The sequence below is a fragment of the Vicia villosa genome, linkage group LG4 (assembly GCF_029867415.1).
Source record: "Vicia villosa cultivar HV-30 ecotype Madison, WI linkage group LG4, Vvil1.0, whole genome shotgun sequence".
NCBI lineage: Eukaryota > Viridiplantae > Streptophyta > Magnoliopsida > Fabales > Fabaceae > Vicia > Vicia villosa.
The window spans coordinates 147,469,575-147,489,061 of NC_081183.1; the positions used below are offsets into that span (position 1 = coordinate 147,469,575).

General features: G+C 34.8%; 1 protein-coding gene and 1 long non-coding RNA gene across 2 annotated transcripts; both read right to left on the bottom strand.

Annotated features, from left to right (window-relative positions):
- Positions 1-4,825: 4,825 nt before the first annotated feature.
- On the bottom strand, positions 4,826-6,079 carry LOC131598040 (glycine-rich cell wall structural protein 1-like). Its single transcript, XM_058870687.1, has 2 exons — positions 5,101-6,079; positions 4,826-5,022 (listed from the first exon to the last, which is right to left on the bottom strand). Exons 1-2 carry the CDS (start codon positions 6,077-6,079, stop codon positions 4,826-4,828), a joined length of 1,176 nt encoding a protein of 391 aa, XP_058726670.1.
- Positions 6,080-17,906: 11,827 nt separating this feature from the next.
- On the bottom strand, positions 17,907-19,197 carry LOC131599903 (uncharacterized). The gene is made up of 3 exons (XR_009282946.1): positions 18,936-19,197; positions 18,494-18,606; positions 17,907-17,996 (listed from the first exon to the last, which is right to left on the bottom strand). It is a non-coding gene; the product is annotated as an uncharacterized LOC131599903 (long non-coding RNA).
- Between the last annotated feature and the right edge of the window lie 290 nt (positions 19,198-19,487).

The window sequence follows — 19,487 nt, forward strand, 5'->3', positions numbered from 1 at the left end:
ATATATATTTTTTAACCATAATTATATAATATTTATTTAATATTTATATCGACTTTGTGTTACACGTGCGAATGTACGGATCCTTTACTAGTAATTGTGTAAAACTTGAATCAAACCTAGAATATTGCATTACTATAGTCATATTCTCAGGAATATTTATTCAATCCTTAAAACAAACACACCCTTAGTTAAATTTTATTTCCATTAATGTTGAATTCTCACCCTTTAAATATGTGAGCAATATTTAAGTAAAAATCTTGTGTAAAACTATTCCTTATAATAAAAAATACTCAAGAATAATTTTTAAGAACTTGAAACTAACATGAGATTGTTAAGATTTCTAAAAATGTAATTTCAATCTTTTAAACAAACACACCTTAAAATTTATTATTTTTATTTAAAAAGCAAATGCTTTAAAAATTTATTGTTGATTTCCTCTTATATTTATAATAATATTTTTCCAGAAAAATGTTGTCAAAGGTTTATTTTTGCTAATTAATATATATATATATATATATATATATATATATATATATATATATATATATATATATATATATATATATATATATATATATATATATATATATATATATATATATATATATATATATATATATATATATATATATATATATATATATATATATATATATATATAGGCTTGATTATGTTATCATATATAATATTTATTTTTTATAAATATTTTGTTGCTTTATTTCATATTGGATATTTTTATGAGAAGTGACCGTGTAAAATATTTATACAATTTAAATCAATGAAAAACATGTATCCAATATTTTTCATCTTTTCCAATCTTTTTTCAACTTTTTGAAAGAATAGTTAGGAATATTGAACTAAGAGATCGTAGATGCTTTGAAGCTAGGATGGAGAAAACAATAAGGATTCCATGAATATTAGTACATTAATTTAATATTCGGGGTGGTGGAAATTCGTCTAAGAAAAGACGAATCAGTCAAATAATGTTAAAGGAAAAGGAAGATCTTTGTTTCTTTCAGGAAACTAAGATGAAAAAGATGGAGGAGCATGTTGTTAATAACTTGTGGGGGTCTTCAGACTGTAATTGGTTAGACTTAAGAGCTGAAGGGCTTTCAGGGGGCTTGCTTACGGTATGGAAGATAGGAGAGATTGTCCTAATTGCTAGTTTTAATGCTCGTGGAATTTTGGGCATCAATGCATTGTGGAAAGGTATCAATTGTTACTTTATTGGATTGGGAGCAAAGATTTCCAGTAGGGGAGTGGATTGTGGGTGGTGATTTCAATGCGGTTAAAGCGGCGGAGAAAAGAAGAGGTTTGTCGCTGGGTAGTAGGAGTGATATGGAGGAATTATCGAATTTCTTGAGTTTATTGGAACTTACGGATCTACCATTGGTTGGAAATAAATTTAATTCAATCAATTCAAATGGAAAAATGAGGAGTAAGATTGACATGATCTTATTATCTAAAGGAATTATCAATATTTGGAAGGTAGTGGCGCAGGTGTCGGGAAACATGGATATATCAAATCATAGACTAGTTTGGATAAAGTCAAGCTCACTAGACTGGGGTCTGAAACCTTTCAAGGTGTTCAATTGCTGGTTCGAGAATGACGACTTTCTTTCATTTGTCAAGAAGGAGTGGTGTTCTTGTATTGTAAAAGGTAATTCTGCTTTCATATTAAAAGAATAATTTAAATTTCTTCGTGATAGGATTACGTGGTGGAATTTGAATTTCTTTGGGAAGCTGGATTTGATGATAGAAGATCTAGTGGAGGAATTAAATGTGTTAGAATCAGAGGCTACAGGAATTAAATGCGTAGAAATAAGATTCAAATAGAATTGTGGAGGAATCTGAACTTTAAATAGAGTATGATGAAACAAAAGGAAAGAATGAGATGGGTTAAAGATGGGGATAGGAACTCTATGTTGTTTCATATGACTATGAAGTCTAGGGTGAGAAAAATGATATTGTATCTTTACTGTCGGATACAGGTGTTGTGGAGCAGGTGAGGGAACTGAAACATTTTGTTTACAACTTTTTCAAGCTTAAATTCAAGGACGAACATCATCCAAGACCTAGTTTTGTTGGTGTTGAATTTAATAGACTTACACAGGTGGAGAGGGATGGTTTAGAGGTGGAGTTTTCAAGGGAGGAAATTAAAGAGGTTGTATTCAATGGAGATGGGGATAGGAGCCTAGGGCCTGACGACTTTAATTTGGCATTTCTGAAGCGCTATTGGGAGTTCATTGGGGAGGAGATCGTGTTTGTTGTGCATGAATTTTATTTTAAGGCTAAACTTCCTCGAGTGACTGAGCCTTTCTTGCCCTTATCCCTAAGGTGGACTGTCCTAAAAAAATTGGAGGAGTTTAGGCCTATTAGTCTGATTGGTTGTGTTTATATCAAAGCTCTTAGATGGGGTGTTTGTTGCTAATGAGATCGTGGACTATGCTCAAAGGAGGAAAAAGGAATGTATACTGTTGAAGGTTGATTTTGCCCAAGCTTATGATTGTGTAGATTGGCGTTCTTTAAAAGAAATGATGATCAGTATGGGACTTGGAGAGATATGGTTGAGGTGGATGGAGGGTGAAGTGTTCAAGAATAATATGTCCATATCAATTAATGGAAGCCCAACAGAAGAGTTTACTGTCCACAAAGGTCTAAGGCAGAGAGACCCATTGTCTCCTTACCTTTTCATTATAGTTGCGGAAGGATTGGTGGGAATGTTTCGTAAGGCTACTTTAAGAGGAGAATTTTCAGGTTTTGCGTGTAATGGTCAACAACCGTACGATCTTTTACAATTTGCTGATGATACCATAATTATGGGTGAGGGTACTTGGTCGAACTTGTGTGCTATCAAGGTAATCTTGAGAGGCTTTGAGATGGTGTCGGGGTTGAGGGTTAACATGTGGAAAAGCAGGTTGTATGGTGTTAGAGTAGAAGATTCATTCCTTCAAGCTGTTGGAGGTTTTCTGTGTTGCAAATGGGGCAGATTACCGTTCAAGTTTTTAGGTCTCATTCTGGAGGGAAATCATAGAAAAATTAGCTTTTGGAATTCGATTCTTGCTGGCATGAAGGTTAAGTTATCTCCATGGTTGGGGAGGCTATTATCGATAGGGGGAAGGGTGGAATTGTTGAACTCTGTTATTACCAATTTTCCGTTGTACTTTATGCCGTTTTTCAAAATTCGGGTCAGAGTGGAGTGGGAAATTATCAGAATTCAGAGGAATTTCTTATGGCACAATTCGGAAGAAAGGAAAGGCATTAATTGGATTAGCTGGAAGTCAATTTGTAAAAGGAAAGCTGACGGAAGGTTAGGAATAAAAGATGTAGGTTTATTTAATAAAGCACTTATTTCTAAATGGTTATGGAGATTAACGAGGAAGATGCAATTTGAAGAGGAATTTTGGAGGCGAGATATGGAAATCTAATTGATCGATTCTTTTCAAGAAAAAGGTGGGAAGGAAATGCTTTGAGTCTCAATGGTGGAGAGATTTGATGGTATTAGGGGATTTGATTGATAACACCGGTTTTACTACAGTCATATCTAGCAGGATTGGTGACGGTGTTTCAACTCCATTTTGGAACATTCAATGGCTGGGGCATAGAGCATTTAGATACACATTTCCAAATTTATATCAATTTATAGTCGATTCTAACAATAGTGTTCGTAATATGGGATGTTGGGTCGGAAATGAGTGGGAATGGAAATTTGATAATTGCTTCTCAGTCTTAAACAAAGAGGCCGGTAGTGAATTATCCGACTTAAAGGTAGTTTTAGGTCGAGTGGCTCCATCTGGTCAGAATAGGGATTTGGTGATTTGGCCATTTCAAGATTCGCATTGTTATTCAGTGCGATCTTATTTTGCAAAACTCTTGCAAGATTCTGCGTTGGAGGTGGGTGATAACTGGGTGAGGGCTGCACTGTCTATGTTACAGGATAAGCTGTCTACAAAATTTCAATTGAATAAAAGGGGAATTATTCAGGAATATGCAGATTCTTTATGTGTGTTTGGCTGTAATCAAATACTCAGTTGGATGGGATTAGACTATATGGAAGAGTACACTTGATGTGATCACTTTTCTCAAATGGTGATTGTTTTGAAATCGTTTTGTACCAACAATCGAGTTGGGGAAATCTGGCTGACTGTTTGCTGGTGTTTATGGCGACACCGTAATGAAATCATATTCAATAACGGGGTGGCTGATCCAGATGAGATTGTTCATAATGTAATGATGTATTCTTGGTCGTGGTTAGAGATAGGGGATTGGAAGAAGTTACATTGTAATTTCTACGAATGGTTTAAGAATCCTCTAGTATTTTTGTCGGGTACTGCTAGTTTGGGTGGTTTGTCTATATCTTTTCTTGTATTTGGGCTTAAAGTACCCCTCTGTACTTTTTTTGAATACGTAGTTGATTATCAAAATAAAAAGAAAATATGTATCCAATGAAAATACATTTTTAATTTAAAAATATTGATATTGGTTATGTGAAATACTAGTTTACTCTATATGGGCATTACCTTTAAACTCTATTTTTATATTGTTATTCTTAAACTTTCAATACTTATTATTTAATTATTTCATTGATTTATTTATTGATATAAATAATAAATTGTAGATAATATTTTGATTATGAAAATGCCATCTATTTGGAACAATGAGACGTAAATGATATTGTAAATTTTGATGTATTTAATAAGATAAGGTACATGCAACACAAATCCTTGGACTCTTCTATTAGATGCAATATGTTTCATATTCAATACTTTCTTCCGGTAAATTAGATTTTTCAAATCATTGTCAAACTATGAGTTCGTATGTCAATCTAAGGAACCTTGGGATCAACATGAGAAGTTACACCTACTCCATTGCTCCCCATTCCAAAACCGAAACCCATGCCCATGCCAAAACCCATTCCCATGTCACTGTTAGCACCATGGTTATTTCCCTCACTTTGGGTGGTATCAGTATCACTTCCACTTGTATTCATACCACCACCAAAGCCACTACCATAGCCATACCCTCCACCACCACCACCACCACCACCACCACCACCACCACCACCTCCTCCTCCTCCTCCTCCTCCTCCTCCTCCTGTACCTCCCCCAAAACCGCTTCCGTGACCTTCACCTTTCCCTCCACTACTACCTTCTCCACCTCCACCTCCACCACCCATTCCTCCTCCCGTACCACCCATGCCTGCACCAAAACCACTACCAAAACCTTGACCTCCATTGCCACCTCCTTCACCCCAGCCTCCACCTCCTCCCCCTCCCATGCCAACAGTTCCTGTACCTACACTCATACCAAAACCACTGCCATGACCACGTCCACCTCCTTCTCCATTACCTCCACCACCACCACCACCGCCTCCTTCTCCTCCTCCACCTCCTTCTAAGCCACTCATTCCTCCACCTCCTCCAAAACCACTTCCCTGACCTTGTCCTCCTCCATAGCTACTTCCACCACCACTCCCTCCTCCTCCCCCACCACCACGTCCTCCATTACCCCCACCCACTCCAAAACCACTACCCCGACCTACCCTTCCACTACCTATACCATTACCAAAACCACCACCTCCTCCACCACCGCCTCCTTTCCCAATATTTCCAAACCCCACCCCAACACCAAAACCACTACCATGACCATATCCCTCACCATTTCCATCACCTTCTCCTCCTCCTCCTCCTCCTCCTCCTCGCCCTCCTCCACCACTCATTGCACCATCTCCATTATTTCCCTCACCTGCACCATAACCCTCACCATGTCCTGAGCCCTCACCAATGCCACCACCACCACCACCTCCTCCTCCACCTCCACCTCCACCTCCAGTACCATCTTCACTTTTAGAACTTCTACCACCTCTCCCATTGAAACTCCCACATCCCCTCCAACTTCTATATAAACAATAATCATCATCACTATCACCACCAGGATTCCAATGATTAGGATCAGAAAAACTACTACCATCTATATTCCTCCCATAACAAATACCACTCATCAAAGCACAAAGAGTGCTCCAAACAAGTAAAACCAAGAGCAAATACTTTGCATTACAAGCACTAGCACGCATACACATTTTAAACAACTTACTTTGCTTGGCATCCTAGGTTGTAATGTCCCTTTATATAGAGAACTACGTACACTAAAATAACTCTACAAGCTAATTATTGAATATTTAAGATACCTTAAACATGTGTCATGTGATATATATAGAATTAAACTTATTCAAGTCTATTAAGATCCAATCAGTTTCTCGCTTATTTGTCAACCATGGCCGACAGAAAATATTAAACAATCGTAGGTTCATATGATTGTTGTAATAATTTGTGATTTAATCTAATTAACCTCCAGCTAGACTAGCAATAGTATATATTTCATAGTTGTTATTTATTTGTGGTGGAGTGGGTAGATAAATATATCATCTTATAATATCAGAATATATATCAAGAGATCATATGAAGTATTTTAATTTGATTGTCTCATAAATGATTGTTAAGTAGTTTATGACAATTCAATGTGTATTTGGAGAGACATTTATTTAATTTGTTATAACTTGGATGGGTTATATATCGAGTTTGAATATTTTTTTTTTTTTTATTACCACCGATTTATACTCTGGTTAATTTTTTACTTTTTACGCTTAAAACATGTGATTATTGATAACTTCATTGCAATATTCAATGTGTAATGACAAACAAATTAATATGATTTCTTAATGAAGTGTTCGCACTTGAGAAAATTAATACAAGAGCAGAATGTGGGTGCCATGTGACTAATTAAAAGTATTGAGTTTTAGTTAGTGATATTTTGTTCCTTATGGCATAGAATTTGTTTGATTTGGTAGTGGTTTAGACACTTGAAGTTGAAGTGTACGCCTACCAAAACACAAACATATCCCCACTTGAGATACTCCCAAATTTCATCACTTTATTAATGTTAAAGTTGATGACAGCTTGGCTTGTTAATTTAATAGATACGGGACTAATTTAACAACGAGGTCAAAATCTTTATAGTACTATTTTAATAAATCAAAACAATTCGATTAGTTTAAAATTTAAGTTAATAAATAATTTATTGAATTTGATTTAAATATCAAATAATTTAAATTGTGATTTATGAATAGTTAATCAATTGGTTTATAGAATGAGAACAACATTGATTTATAGAATGACAACTGCTTTAGATACAAAATTAAATATTAAATTAATTATCCAAGACATCAATTGAAATATTTCTTATGATTTATTTATTTTTGAAGAAAATTTGTAGATTTACTTGTCATTTGATAACACTACTACTAATAAACTCATTTAGATAAAATATGCAAATAATAATCGTGTTGGTGTAAGTTCTAGAGACCAATAGTTTTATATTGAACTTCGTACTTGTATTAAGTTATCTATTAATAATAATAATAATAAGACATTTCTTTGTTAAGTTTTATTTTCTAAAATAGAAAGTTCCTAGAATAGCTAGTATGTTTAATGAAACATTAACAGTGACTTAATCATGAGATCTCATTAAACATAAAGACATCATACTTAAAGTATTCATAGTCATGCTTTATTGTGAAGTGGAATAATATTAAAGCATTGTGATTGTTATATGGATACACTAATGGTCATATCTCATGGATCATATATAAAATATTTATTATGTCTTAACATAGATATGGATATTAGAAGTAATATTTATATTAGATTGACCCACCATAAGAATATTACATAAAAAGTTGTGTTAGTGTCAGAACTTATTCTCAAGGTGACAGGGTGTATACCATACATTCGACTTGACACCACTATGAACCTTAGATGTGGAGTCAAGTACTTTAGTTCCAATCAAACATTGTCAGTAACAAGATGACCATAAGGATAGTCAATGGGTACTCCAGAAATTATGTTAAGGACATGAGTGACATAAATACAATTTTCTCATCGTACTTAAGTGAAATATGGAACACCGTAAGGTATGTTGCACTAAAGTGAAATATGGATTACCATAACGTCGATTTAATCAAGTGGTACATTGTAAGGTATGACACACTTAAATGGGATTGCTTAGCTTGCAGTCCACGCAAGCAGTTTTTTAAATAGAACATTTGTGTTGAAGTTTTCATACTAGATGAAATTTAGTTTGTGAAACCTTACCCGTAATCTCTCTCTCTCTCTCTCTCTCAAAGTCTTCATTTGTAAAAGCTAGCACTGGGTAGAGGCGTTATTATTGATTGCTCATAATTGCTCTTCTAATTCTACACCAATAGTTAATCGTGAAAAGTATGGATCTATGTGCTTGCATGTGATAAAGATCTGCTTCAAAAGTTTTGATGACGACAACGCAAGGCAACAACCCTCACCCTGATGATAACCAAAGCATCTTATAAGAGAAATCAAGATCAAGTGCTTATACAATCAAATATTATCTAGTAACTACTATGTTGAATGGTGTGAAAGCTCGCCAGGTCTTGTCTAAGAATAGAGTATTGTAAAAGTAAGGTAGTAGCTAGTACTAAGACAACTCACACGCACACACTTAAAATATTTTTCTACCTTGAAATGATCTTCTAAGCTAGAACCAATTGATTAAAAAGCTATCCAAACACTTTTTTAACCATCAAAATCGATTGGAAAGATGTGTCAATTGATTGGCAAAACATGGATAACACATAAATGATAATCAAAATCATCGAGGATAACACATTAATGACTTGTAACGGCTCTATATCCAAACCTTCCTAATTGAGTTTTATAATCAATTATAGTTGAGCTATCTAATCGATTAGAGAATTTTTCTAATCGATTAGATAATAAATTCGGCCCATGGATTGTTTCCTTTCTTGGTGTTTTCAATTACTATGTAACAAAAGGTTTCCCTCACTTCAAATCACACCACTTTTTAACTCTTTCATATTTCTTTAGAGTTTATCTCTCTCTCTCTCTCTCTCGCCTCTCTCTCTATATATCCCTCTCTTAAAATACTCTTATTCGTTTCAAATTGCCTTATTAGTGTTACTAAGTGAAGTCTTTACTTGTGAGAAAGATATTTTTGTAAGTGGTCATGCTGACCGTTTATATTCTTAAAAGTGTGATACCTTTAAGAGATTGAGTTTGGTTCTTGAGATCATTCTTTATAAAATCTATGTTTTTGGTTTATTAAGCTTTGTCAGAAAAAAAATTTGTTTTGGTTATTGAGATCGGCCATAAATCTCTAGACGGTTCGTTAGCTTGGCCTCAGATAAAAGCTTTCATTGGTTAGAGATAAGCCTATTAACATATCAAGATCATATTGTATTAAGGTCCGTGAAAATAACCTTTAAAAGCTCAAAGTTTATAATGAAAATCTCAAGAAGACTTTTGGGGAAAGAACAAAAGGAGTGAAAAACACTTAGAAAGGGGGGGGGGGGGTGAATAAGTGTAACTTATCAAAATGGTAGATAAAAATAAAGAACACAATTATTTTTATCCTGGTTCGTTGTTAACTAAACTACTCCATTCCACCCCTGACAAGGTGATTTACCTCAACTGAGGATTTAATCCACTAATCCAACTGATTACAATGGTTATCCACTTAGATACCCTCTAAGTCTTCTAGAGTCTACAGATCACAACTTGATCACTTTAGGAAATCCTTTTACAATCAATGTAAAATAAATGTTTACAAGAGTATAAGTTGCTTCTAATAAAGCTGTAATCAAAAAGTGATATTTCTCTTAAGTTCTAATTCTTAACACCCACTAAGATATTACAAAGTTGTGAGGTTGAAGATGAAGTTCTTTTTGCTTTTCAGTTTGACAGCGTTTCTGTTCTTTTGCGCAAGAGTGTTGTATGCTTTTTCTGAATGGAACTTCTATATATAGTCGCTTGAGAGGAAATGACCGTTGGAAGCATTTAATGCTTTGCGTGAATAGTACAACGCTGCATTTAATGTTTCACACTTTTTTCAACAACCTCGAGCCATGCTTTTGCTGCTTTTACTGACTTTGCTTTTTGTAGCTTCTAACGTTCTTTTTGTCAGTCAGAGATTTGACGTTATATCCTATTCATCTTGTACTTTCTTCTAGACTCAGAATATGTTGAATAGACGTTTGAATTTTAGAGTCTTCAGCTTTGGTGCAGATGCAACTTCTGTCTTCAGACTGGAAGTGCTTTAAGCGTGATACCATCAGAGCTTCAGAGCTTGTACTTCTGACTGCCATCTTGTGATGCTTTCTAGTTCATGTTCTGATTCTGCAGGACCATCTTCTAATGTCTTGCCAGACCATGTTCTGATGAAGCCATCCAGAACTTCTGGGTCAGTGCTTCTGAATGCTGATTTGTGCATACTTTTTTATACTTTTCCTGAAATGGAAAATGTAAAGGATTAGAGTACCACATTGTCTTATACAAAATTCATACTTAATGTTATCATCAAAACTAAGAATATTGATCAGAACATTTCTTGTTCTAACAATCTCCCCCTTTTTGATGATGACAAAAACATACAGAATTGATATGAATTTGTATCCAGAATATCAGATGAACAAAGACAAAGCACAGATATAGCATTAAGCATATAATTTAGAGTGTGTGAATATGTCTCCCCCTGAGATTAACAATCTCCCCCCTGAAATTAATACTAGAAGAATTTATAAATAAAAGACTTCCCTGAGTATTTTTCCATTTCAGTTGAGACTTTCACGTTGAACTTTAAACTTCAGAATAATTCAGAGCTTCACTACAGAGCTTCCATTGGACAGCTTTAGAGCTTTGAATTTCTTTTTGAGATCACTTGTGTCAGAGCTCTATCTTCAATCTTCTATTAGAGCATCAAGAAGGCTTGCTTCTATCAGAGCTTTCTGGATTTTTGAATTAGAACATAGAAGAGCTTGAGATGTATTAGAACATTGAGCTCGATTGCTTCACTCTTTGAGAGATGCTTCTTTTCAGATTTGCTTCTTTTTATATACTTGCTTCTCCCCATATTGAGCTTGTCCAGAGTATCACATTCCTGCAAAACTATCAAAGACAGAAAACTTGCAATATATGTTAGGAATGTTGAGACTTAAACCCAGAAACTGATATTATAAATCAATTCGATTAGTACGCTTCTCCCCCTTTTTGTCATAACATCAAAAAGTATAAAAGATTCAAATGAAAGACACAATACAAATGAATAGAGAAAAAATTATATCCATTGATTCATCAGAAGAAGAGAGTACAAGCAGATGCAAACAAGGCAGATGCAAAAATAAAGAAAACCAACTAAGACAAAAAGACACAGACTACGACAGGCTAAACTTAGAAGCTAAGGTGGCCAGAAGGTTCTTAATCTCAGCAGTGTCTTCAGCTTGCTTCTTGGAGGTTTCTTCTCCTTTCTGCATCCAAGTTCTGAATTCCTCATTGGTGCCATCTTGCTTATCCAGACGACTAGCCAAAGTAGCCTGATTCTGTTGGAGTTCCTTCAGAGTGTTCATCAGAACAGAAGATGAAGGACCATCAGAAGAAGCAACAAGGTTTTCTTCTAGAACAGGATGAGCATCATCAGCTTCAACCATTTGAGCATCTTCATGATTTTCCTCAGCAGGAATTTCTTCAGCAGATTGCTCTTTAAGCACAGGAATCTCAACTTCTAGAGAATACTCAACTTGAGGATATACCATGTCAGGATGAGCTTCCAGAGGATTCTCTTTGAACCAGTTGAATAGCAGCTGAAAATCTCCAGTCAGAACCTTGTATGGATGTGGCTTCCAAACAACTAGAGCCAAGGAGTTATCTGCTTCCAATTCATCAACGAAAGGCTTCTCTTCTAGAGACCTCCAGTCAGTGATTGGATGATAATACCTTCCACTACCAAACTCCAGCAATAGTCCAGCAGGACCAGGAGCGTCAGCAAGACAGTCCTTCTGGAGGTCCAGAAACTCTTCTTTAATTTCTTCAGCAAAAGCTCTCCAGAGCTTTCCAGCAACTACATGATCCATCTTGGAGTCATGATCAACCTTCAGAGCATCTAACCTTGTTCGTACCTTATACTTCAACAATTCAAAACGAATATCAACAGAGGGTTTTGGAGGGTTGAGGATGGTTATGGGATCATCTGGGTTGAGAATGAAATAAGGTTCAGGGGTTATATCAAGCAATGAGGGGATAGAATAAAATGGAGGAGGATAAGATTCTGCTTCATTTTCAGAGTCAATGAAAGCAACAAGAGGGTCAGAAAGAGTGGATGGTGATGAAGGGTCAATTAATGGTGAGATTGGTTTAGAAATGGAGGAGGTTGGTTGATTTGTGGAGAATAAATTTTCTGATGGAATAGTTGGAAAGATAACATTTAGAGGTTGGGGGTTCAGAGTTGGTTCAGAATGAAGTGGACGATTTCTTTTAGAGGTGGTGGAAGAAGATGGAATTTCAGAAGATTGTGGTCTTTTCTGAGGTGGGAGGTCAGAGGTAGAATGTAAACTAGAGGTGTCTACATTATCAAGATCTTCTATAAGTTTCTGAAGTTGTTTAGAAGTTCTAGGTATTTTGAGGGACTCTGTTGATACATGTTCAGAACTGTTAACAGGTACAGAGTCAGAGAATACAATACCTGAAGGTTTCTTCTGCTTCTTAGCTTTCTTTGGAGCAACACCTTCATCAGTAACCTTTCTCTTCAGCTTCTTCTGTTTCTTCTTCTTATCCTTTTTCTTTAACTCATCCAAAGATGGAAGAGTTCTTCCACGAATCCATGCAGGGTCAACTTTTGACTGGTCTCTTACACAAGATTCCAGATAGAGTTGAACAGATTCTGATAGTTCTTCCTTGAATATCTGAGGGAAGTTAGCAACTGGAATTCTTCTGGTCAGAATATCAGGAATTGCCTTTGGAGTGGAGATCACTTTCTTAATCAACTGCATTCTTCTTAGAGACTGAGCAGTTAGAGTACTCCCATCAATAATGGTCAGATCTTGAATAGAGCCAGCTGCTCTCAGAGTATAGACCACTCTCAGTCAAAATGTTTGATATTAATCTTCCCATAGGAATGGTATTCTTCTTGAGCTTGGGATACTTCAGACGTTCTGTCTCTCTTGATTCTTTCACATGAGTACACATACGATTGAACAGAACTTTAGGCAAGTTAATTTTGATACCCTTTCTAATGCAATACAGAAGGTACTGCTGATCTTGACTTATATAGGTTGCAGAAACAGTAGATTTTCTGTGATTGAGAGATCCCAGAATAACCTTTGCCCAAAATCTGTAAGGAGGCTTCAGATCAGTAGAATGAGGTGAACTTATTCCAGTAGTGAATAACTCTGGATGGACTACTTCCCAATTAGTTCTTCCAGGAAGAGAACCAGCTATTCCACCCACATCTTGGAGATTGAATAACTTCCTTATCAATTTTTCAGTGATAACCACTTCTTGCCCTAACACAAAGGAGATGATGGCGTTTGATGTTAGAGTAGCGTGAGTCCAAAATTCCTTAACCAAAAGAGGATAAACCGGTCCAATAAGACGATCAAAGAAGTTTTCCCATCCTTGAACCAACATACTAGTCTTGATGTCCAACTGATGTGCTTGAAGATTTTCAAAATCAACCATAAGTTCACAGAGAACTTCTAAATCTTCAATCAGAATCAAACAAGTCTTCAAAGGAGACTGTTGTTGCTGTTGTTGTTCTTGTTGATGTTGCTGAGAAGACGAGACCTTGTGTTGAGTATTTGATGAAAAAGCCATTGAAGAACACTTGAGATTTGGGGTTTTCTTAACTTTAGGGTTTTTTAAGAGAGATAAAAAGAGACAAAAATGCATAAAACGAAGATGATGAATGTGTGAAAAGAGGGAAAATGAATATGAATTGTGTTTAAATAGGCACGGATTTGAAAATAAAATGCAATGAGATTCTGAATGCAATAGATACGGAAACTGAATCATTTACATTTAATGTTGAGAGACGTTTAAAGGAGATAGCGTGAAATTTGAAAAGATTTGTACAGTTACCTAGGGAGGCGTCTCATTAACTGCACGCATGCTTGTCCCTTCAGAATGAACACGTGGTCATCATCTGGAATAGCCGGTGACAACTGTTTTGATCTAACAGAAGTTCTGGATCATACTTAGACATATGAAATGTTAACAATAAAGAATCAGAGTATCTAAATGACCAAACATAACCAGAACATCTGATAAGAAATAAATAAGCATTTCAAATCTAATCCATATATCAGATCTTCTCAACACCTTCATTCTGGGCATAAATCCATACCGATGTTCTTCAGAATGAACTTAAACCTATCTTCAGCAAGGGGTTTTGTAAATATGTCAACCCACTAATGTTCTGTATCCACAAAGTTTAAAGAAAGAACACCCTTATGAACATAGTCCCTAATGAAGTGATGTTTAATCTCAATATGTTTAGCTTTAGAATGTAAAATAGGATTCTTAAATAAACAAATAGCAGAAGCATTATCACAGAATATAGGAATGTTACTCTCATATATCTGATATTCTTCTAGATGACTCTTCATCCAGAGCATTTGTGTACTACATCCAGCAGCAACAACATATTCTACTTCTATAGTTGATAGTGCAATTGTGGCTTGCTTCTTGCTGTACCAGGAGATGAGGTGACTACCGAGAAACTGACAGCTTCCAGAAGTACTTTTCCTTTCAACTCTATCTCCAGGGTAATCAGCATCACAAAATCCTACTAAGTTGTATTCTTCAGATCTTCTGTAGACTAAACCAACATTAGTAGTACATTTCAGATACCTACGAATTCTCTTAACAGCAGTTAAGTGAGATTCTCTAGGATCTGATTGGAATCTAGCGCACAAGCATACGCTGAATAAAATATCAAGCCTAGAAGCAGTAAGATATAGAAGAGATCCTATCATACATCTCTAGATCTTCTGATCTACCTTCTTGCTTACCTCATCCTTACCTAATACACACGTTGGATGCATTGGAGTCTTTGCTTCTTTGATTTCAGACAGATTAAACTTCTTCAGAAGCTCTTTGACATACAGAGTACAGACATCAGGTTATTTGTTTAATTGTAGGACTTGATGCCGCAATTCCATTTACTAAATTTTGTTTAATTGTAGGACTTGTTTAATTATGGATCCTGCGGCCGCAATTCTATTTACTACATTTTATTTAATTGTAGGACTTGTTTAATTGTGGTTCCTATTGCTGTTTGAACTTATTAGAATTGCGAAAATGTTATGATATACTAATGATCTGATATACTAAGTGTATAATAATGATGTGATATCTGAAAATGTTATATATAAAATTTTATTGTTGGCAGCTTTATAGTTAGTTTCTATTCAAATGACTGGACAAAATGGAAAGAGAAAAGCACCATCGAGCACGACTAAGTAAGATGGCTTAATCTTTTCACTAGTTGGTTTCTTTGCTATTTAATATTTTTTGGTGCATTTTTGCTAATGTTATTCATAATGTTACTTGTGTACAAAAGTTTTGTTGACAGGTTATGCCGTCAACGATAAATTCCACCTGGAAGTATTGCTATAAAGAATTCTCGCATGGTCCATATGAAACCTGGTTCAAAGAACCCACCACCACCACCACCTACTTAGAGAAAACACCCACCACCGATTCAGACAACTAAAACACCACCACCGATTCAGACAAATCCAACACCACCACCTTGGCAGCCTCAATCAAAGACCCAGAAAACCCCAACACCGTCTCCTTCCCACCCTACTTCAAAGACTCAGACAAACCCACCACCACCACCAATTCAGACAACCCTAACACCCTCTCCTTTGCATCCTACTTCAACGAATCAGACAAACCCAACACCACCACCAATCCAGACAAACCCAACACCGCCACCTACTGATCAGCCTCAACCATCAATCCCGACTTCTGAGGAATTCAGATTCATTCCTACCCCGGGATATACTCATCGTGTTTTACAAAGTCCTCCCCGTCACTCCACAGAAGAGGGCAGTCAAGAAGAGGGGGACTAAGCACTTTCTAATGAGGAACAAGAAGAACAAGTTGATGGGCAAAGACCGAAGATCTATATTATGGAAGACACTGCGTAAGCACACTTTAAATAAATTACCTTTGTTGACCATTACATAAGTGTGTAGTTTGTGTTTATATTAATTATTTCTAATATTTAGAAATTGTTAAGTTTCAGTCTAGTCACCACATAAAAAATAATCAAACATCCTATGGTAGGAGTGATTAATTTGGGGCAACTTAACACCGATACTGTTCATATATCATGAAACTGAAAGATGTATATATGGTAGAACTTAAGAAGTCATAATAAAGAAATTAATAATTATGCAAGGCAACTTGTACAAAGTTTCTATAACTTTGCAGTATGCACTAGTGCAGAATAGGGATTTGACACCTGTGTTATTTAGATATAACACCTATTTTTTTCCGGTGTGAATGCTACCGGTATGGTAAATATGGTATTTAACACCTATTTTAAAACCGGTATTATAATTTAATTTAACACCAATTTTTAAGCCGGTGTTAAATATTTAATGACAGGTTTAATATATCTTAATTCTGCATCATGAAGCAATGTTTAACACCGATTTAACTAGAAAACAAATGTAAAATATATTATTATGTATCTATTTTTAGAAGAAAAACAGGTGTGGTATGTGTGGCAGCATCACTTTCGGGAATTGCAGACAATGTTTTATCACCGAATTCCTTCTAAAAGTCTAGTGTGAAACATTATATCAATTACCTATGTCAGTTCCTCCGAATTTTAAGTTGTGATTTATTAAACAAAATCATTTCATCATCATTTTCTTATAACTTTTATTAATTTTAACCTACCCAACAACAGGCTAGGCCTAAGGGAAAATGGCCAAATGTAAAAATCTTTTTTTATAAACAAATTGAATTGAAAGGGAGTACAATAGATACTTAAATCCCTTACAACACCAAATACAAAATAAAGAAAACTACACACAAAAACATCAATTTCTCAATAAACTAGACTGTCTAAAGGAGCCACATACATATCATAGAAATTAATACTACTTGCTGATTTTTTACCTATGATGCTCCACAACCAGACTTTAATTTTAATAGACAGAATGACATTTTCCAGGTTTAGAGCTTCTTCTTTTAATATTAAATTGTTTCTAGCTAGTCAGTCCACAGGCTCCAACAGGTTGCCATCCACACCACACCTTTCTTATTGACACTACCTTTCTCCTTCAGCTACTTACAATGAGAGATGAAATTGTCCCAACTTGAATGTCATTCTTCTAATGTAATTCCTAACCATCCATTTACAGCCTTCCAAATCTTCATACTAACATCACAATGAAACAAAAGATGATTCAACAATTCCTCTTCTTGAGTGCAAAAAACACACGGAAGGTTGTTATGGTCTTGGATGATCCCTCTTCTACCCAACTGAACTTTGGTAGGTAATCTGTCTTGGATTAATTTCCAGCCAAACATCTTCACATTTTGAGGTGCTTGAGATTTCCAAATAGCTTTAATTGCAGCAATCTCACCATCAACCAACCTATTTTCTTGATTAGTAATTAGTGAATCTTGTACAAAATATTTAACATAATTATTTTTGTCGTGTTCCAACTTCCATTTAAAATAGTCTGCATGTAAAAGAAACACTAAATAAGAGCTTAGAATTTTCTTGTGGAAATTGCAAACTCGTTCAAATTGAAACACAATTTGTTTAATCTAACATAGTGTCCTCAAAATTAAACACTATTTCATAAACTTAAATTATAAACTATTAATACCAAAATCATTTAATATAAAATATTGAAAAGTTTACACCATAATCATAATATGAAATAGTATATGAACATTTAAAGTTATGTTATCATCTTAAATTATGAGTTATTAATGTTCATGAACTTAAAAACTAACTTGAATAATGCATACTTACATGTCAAAATGGATTTCGACACTAGTTGTATATTTCCCCTTTTTCTATAGTAACAATGACTTTTCCATTGATTGAGTGACAACTTCCACCACCTTTTCTTCATCAGCTTTCTGCTATCACATAAATGCTTAGGAGTTAGGCCTTACAACAACTATACAGTATTGTATATAATAGCCCATAAAGGCTTAATCTTAATTAATTTTTTTGGTCTTCTTTTTCCAATAAAATGTGATGATGTGAAATTGTTCAACTAAATAATGAAATTAATCATTCTATAGATTAAACCAATTTAGAAGCATTTAGTTTTTGCATTTTAGTAATATCATGAGGAGAAATATTAATTATTGCTTCTTATATTTCTAATGATTTTTTTGTATTGACCCATTAATCATTAGCAATAAAGACAATTTGAGAGGTCAAAACTAAAGTCCAAATAAGTTTAAAATGACACACACGACTAAAAGGGAGAAAATAAGTTGAATTACCAGAGTATGTTGAGCTATAAAACACAAAATTACCCACACACTTAATTGAATGATCTCAAACATCAACCTATATGCTTAAGATGGTTTAATACTCAAAATGTATCATAAAAGTAAATACCAACCATGATACAATGATGCAATCACTCAATACTTGTGTAATTGTGTGTTTCGATGACAGTAATGTAGAATTGTCAGCTATAGTTATTCAATAAGATTTTCCATTGCCAACCACCACCTGAAACCAAATTGAAAGTTTTATTAGTTCATTAAGTCAGCTATAATGTACTTTAGTTCAGGAACCAAATTGGAACTTTTGTTAGATATTTGGGCATTTCAGGCTTACGATGCTCTGCATTTTGCATTGAAACACAATATTATATCCATCGTCCACCAAATATTTATGAAAGAAACTAGTGATTAGCATATCCCACATGATAAAACAAAATGGAAAAAATACACGGAGATGTATATAGAGTGGGAATTATACCAGAGATGGAATAGTTGTAATAATGATGTTAAAAAATCATATTCAAGTGGAATAGTATCAAAAAATAAGAATCATACCAGAGATAGATAGATGTATAGTGTGTGGGAAGTTGATTAGTATTCTTGAGCAACCTTTTTTTCATCCCAGTCTTCTAACAATCTAGTCAGCCACAAAACCATGACATGGAGGTCTTGTTGCAGAAGGATCATTTGAAATTTGTTGCTATGCAAAGACGAGAAAAATTGCAAGTTATGAGAGAGGAATCGAGAGGGGAAACACGATCAAGAGAGAAATTCCAATTTTCGAGAGGGTGATTCAAATTCTGGGACGATTTTCGAGTCTGAGTGCATAGGATTTTGATCGAGGGTTTTGTGGAGCGCTACAGTAAATTATCATTAATACTAATTAATTAAAATTAATTATCATAGCACACCTCTTTCTTCAAAATTAGGTATTGATGAATAATTACAAGTTTGCCACCGCCTCCTTATTTTACACCAATTTTCCCTAAAATTAGGTGTTACAAAATTAAATATTTTATTTGATTTTAAGATATGTACACTTGACACCTTATATTTTAGAAAATATGTGTCTATTATTACATACTAAAATTAAACTTTTTAATATAT

Excerpts from the sequence above, each read along its gene's own strand:
- LOC131598040 (XM_058870687.1), bottom strand. The coding sequence starts at position 6,079 with ATGTGTATGCGTGCTAGTGCTTGTAATGCAAAGTATTTGCTCTTGGTT. Across the intron at positions 5,023-5,100 it reads CGGAAGCGGTTTTGGGGGAG|GGTATGGCTATGGTAGTGGC; the intron begins GTACAGGAGGAG and ends GTGGTGGTGGAG.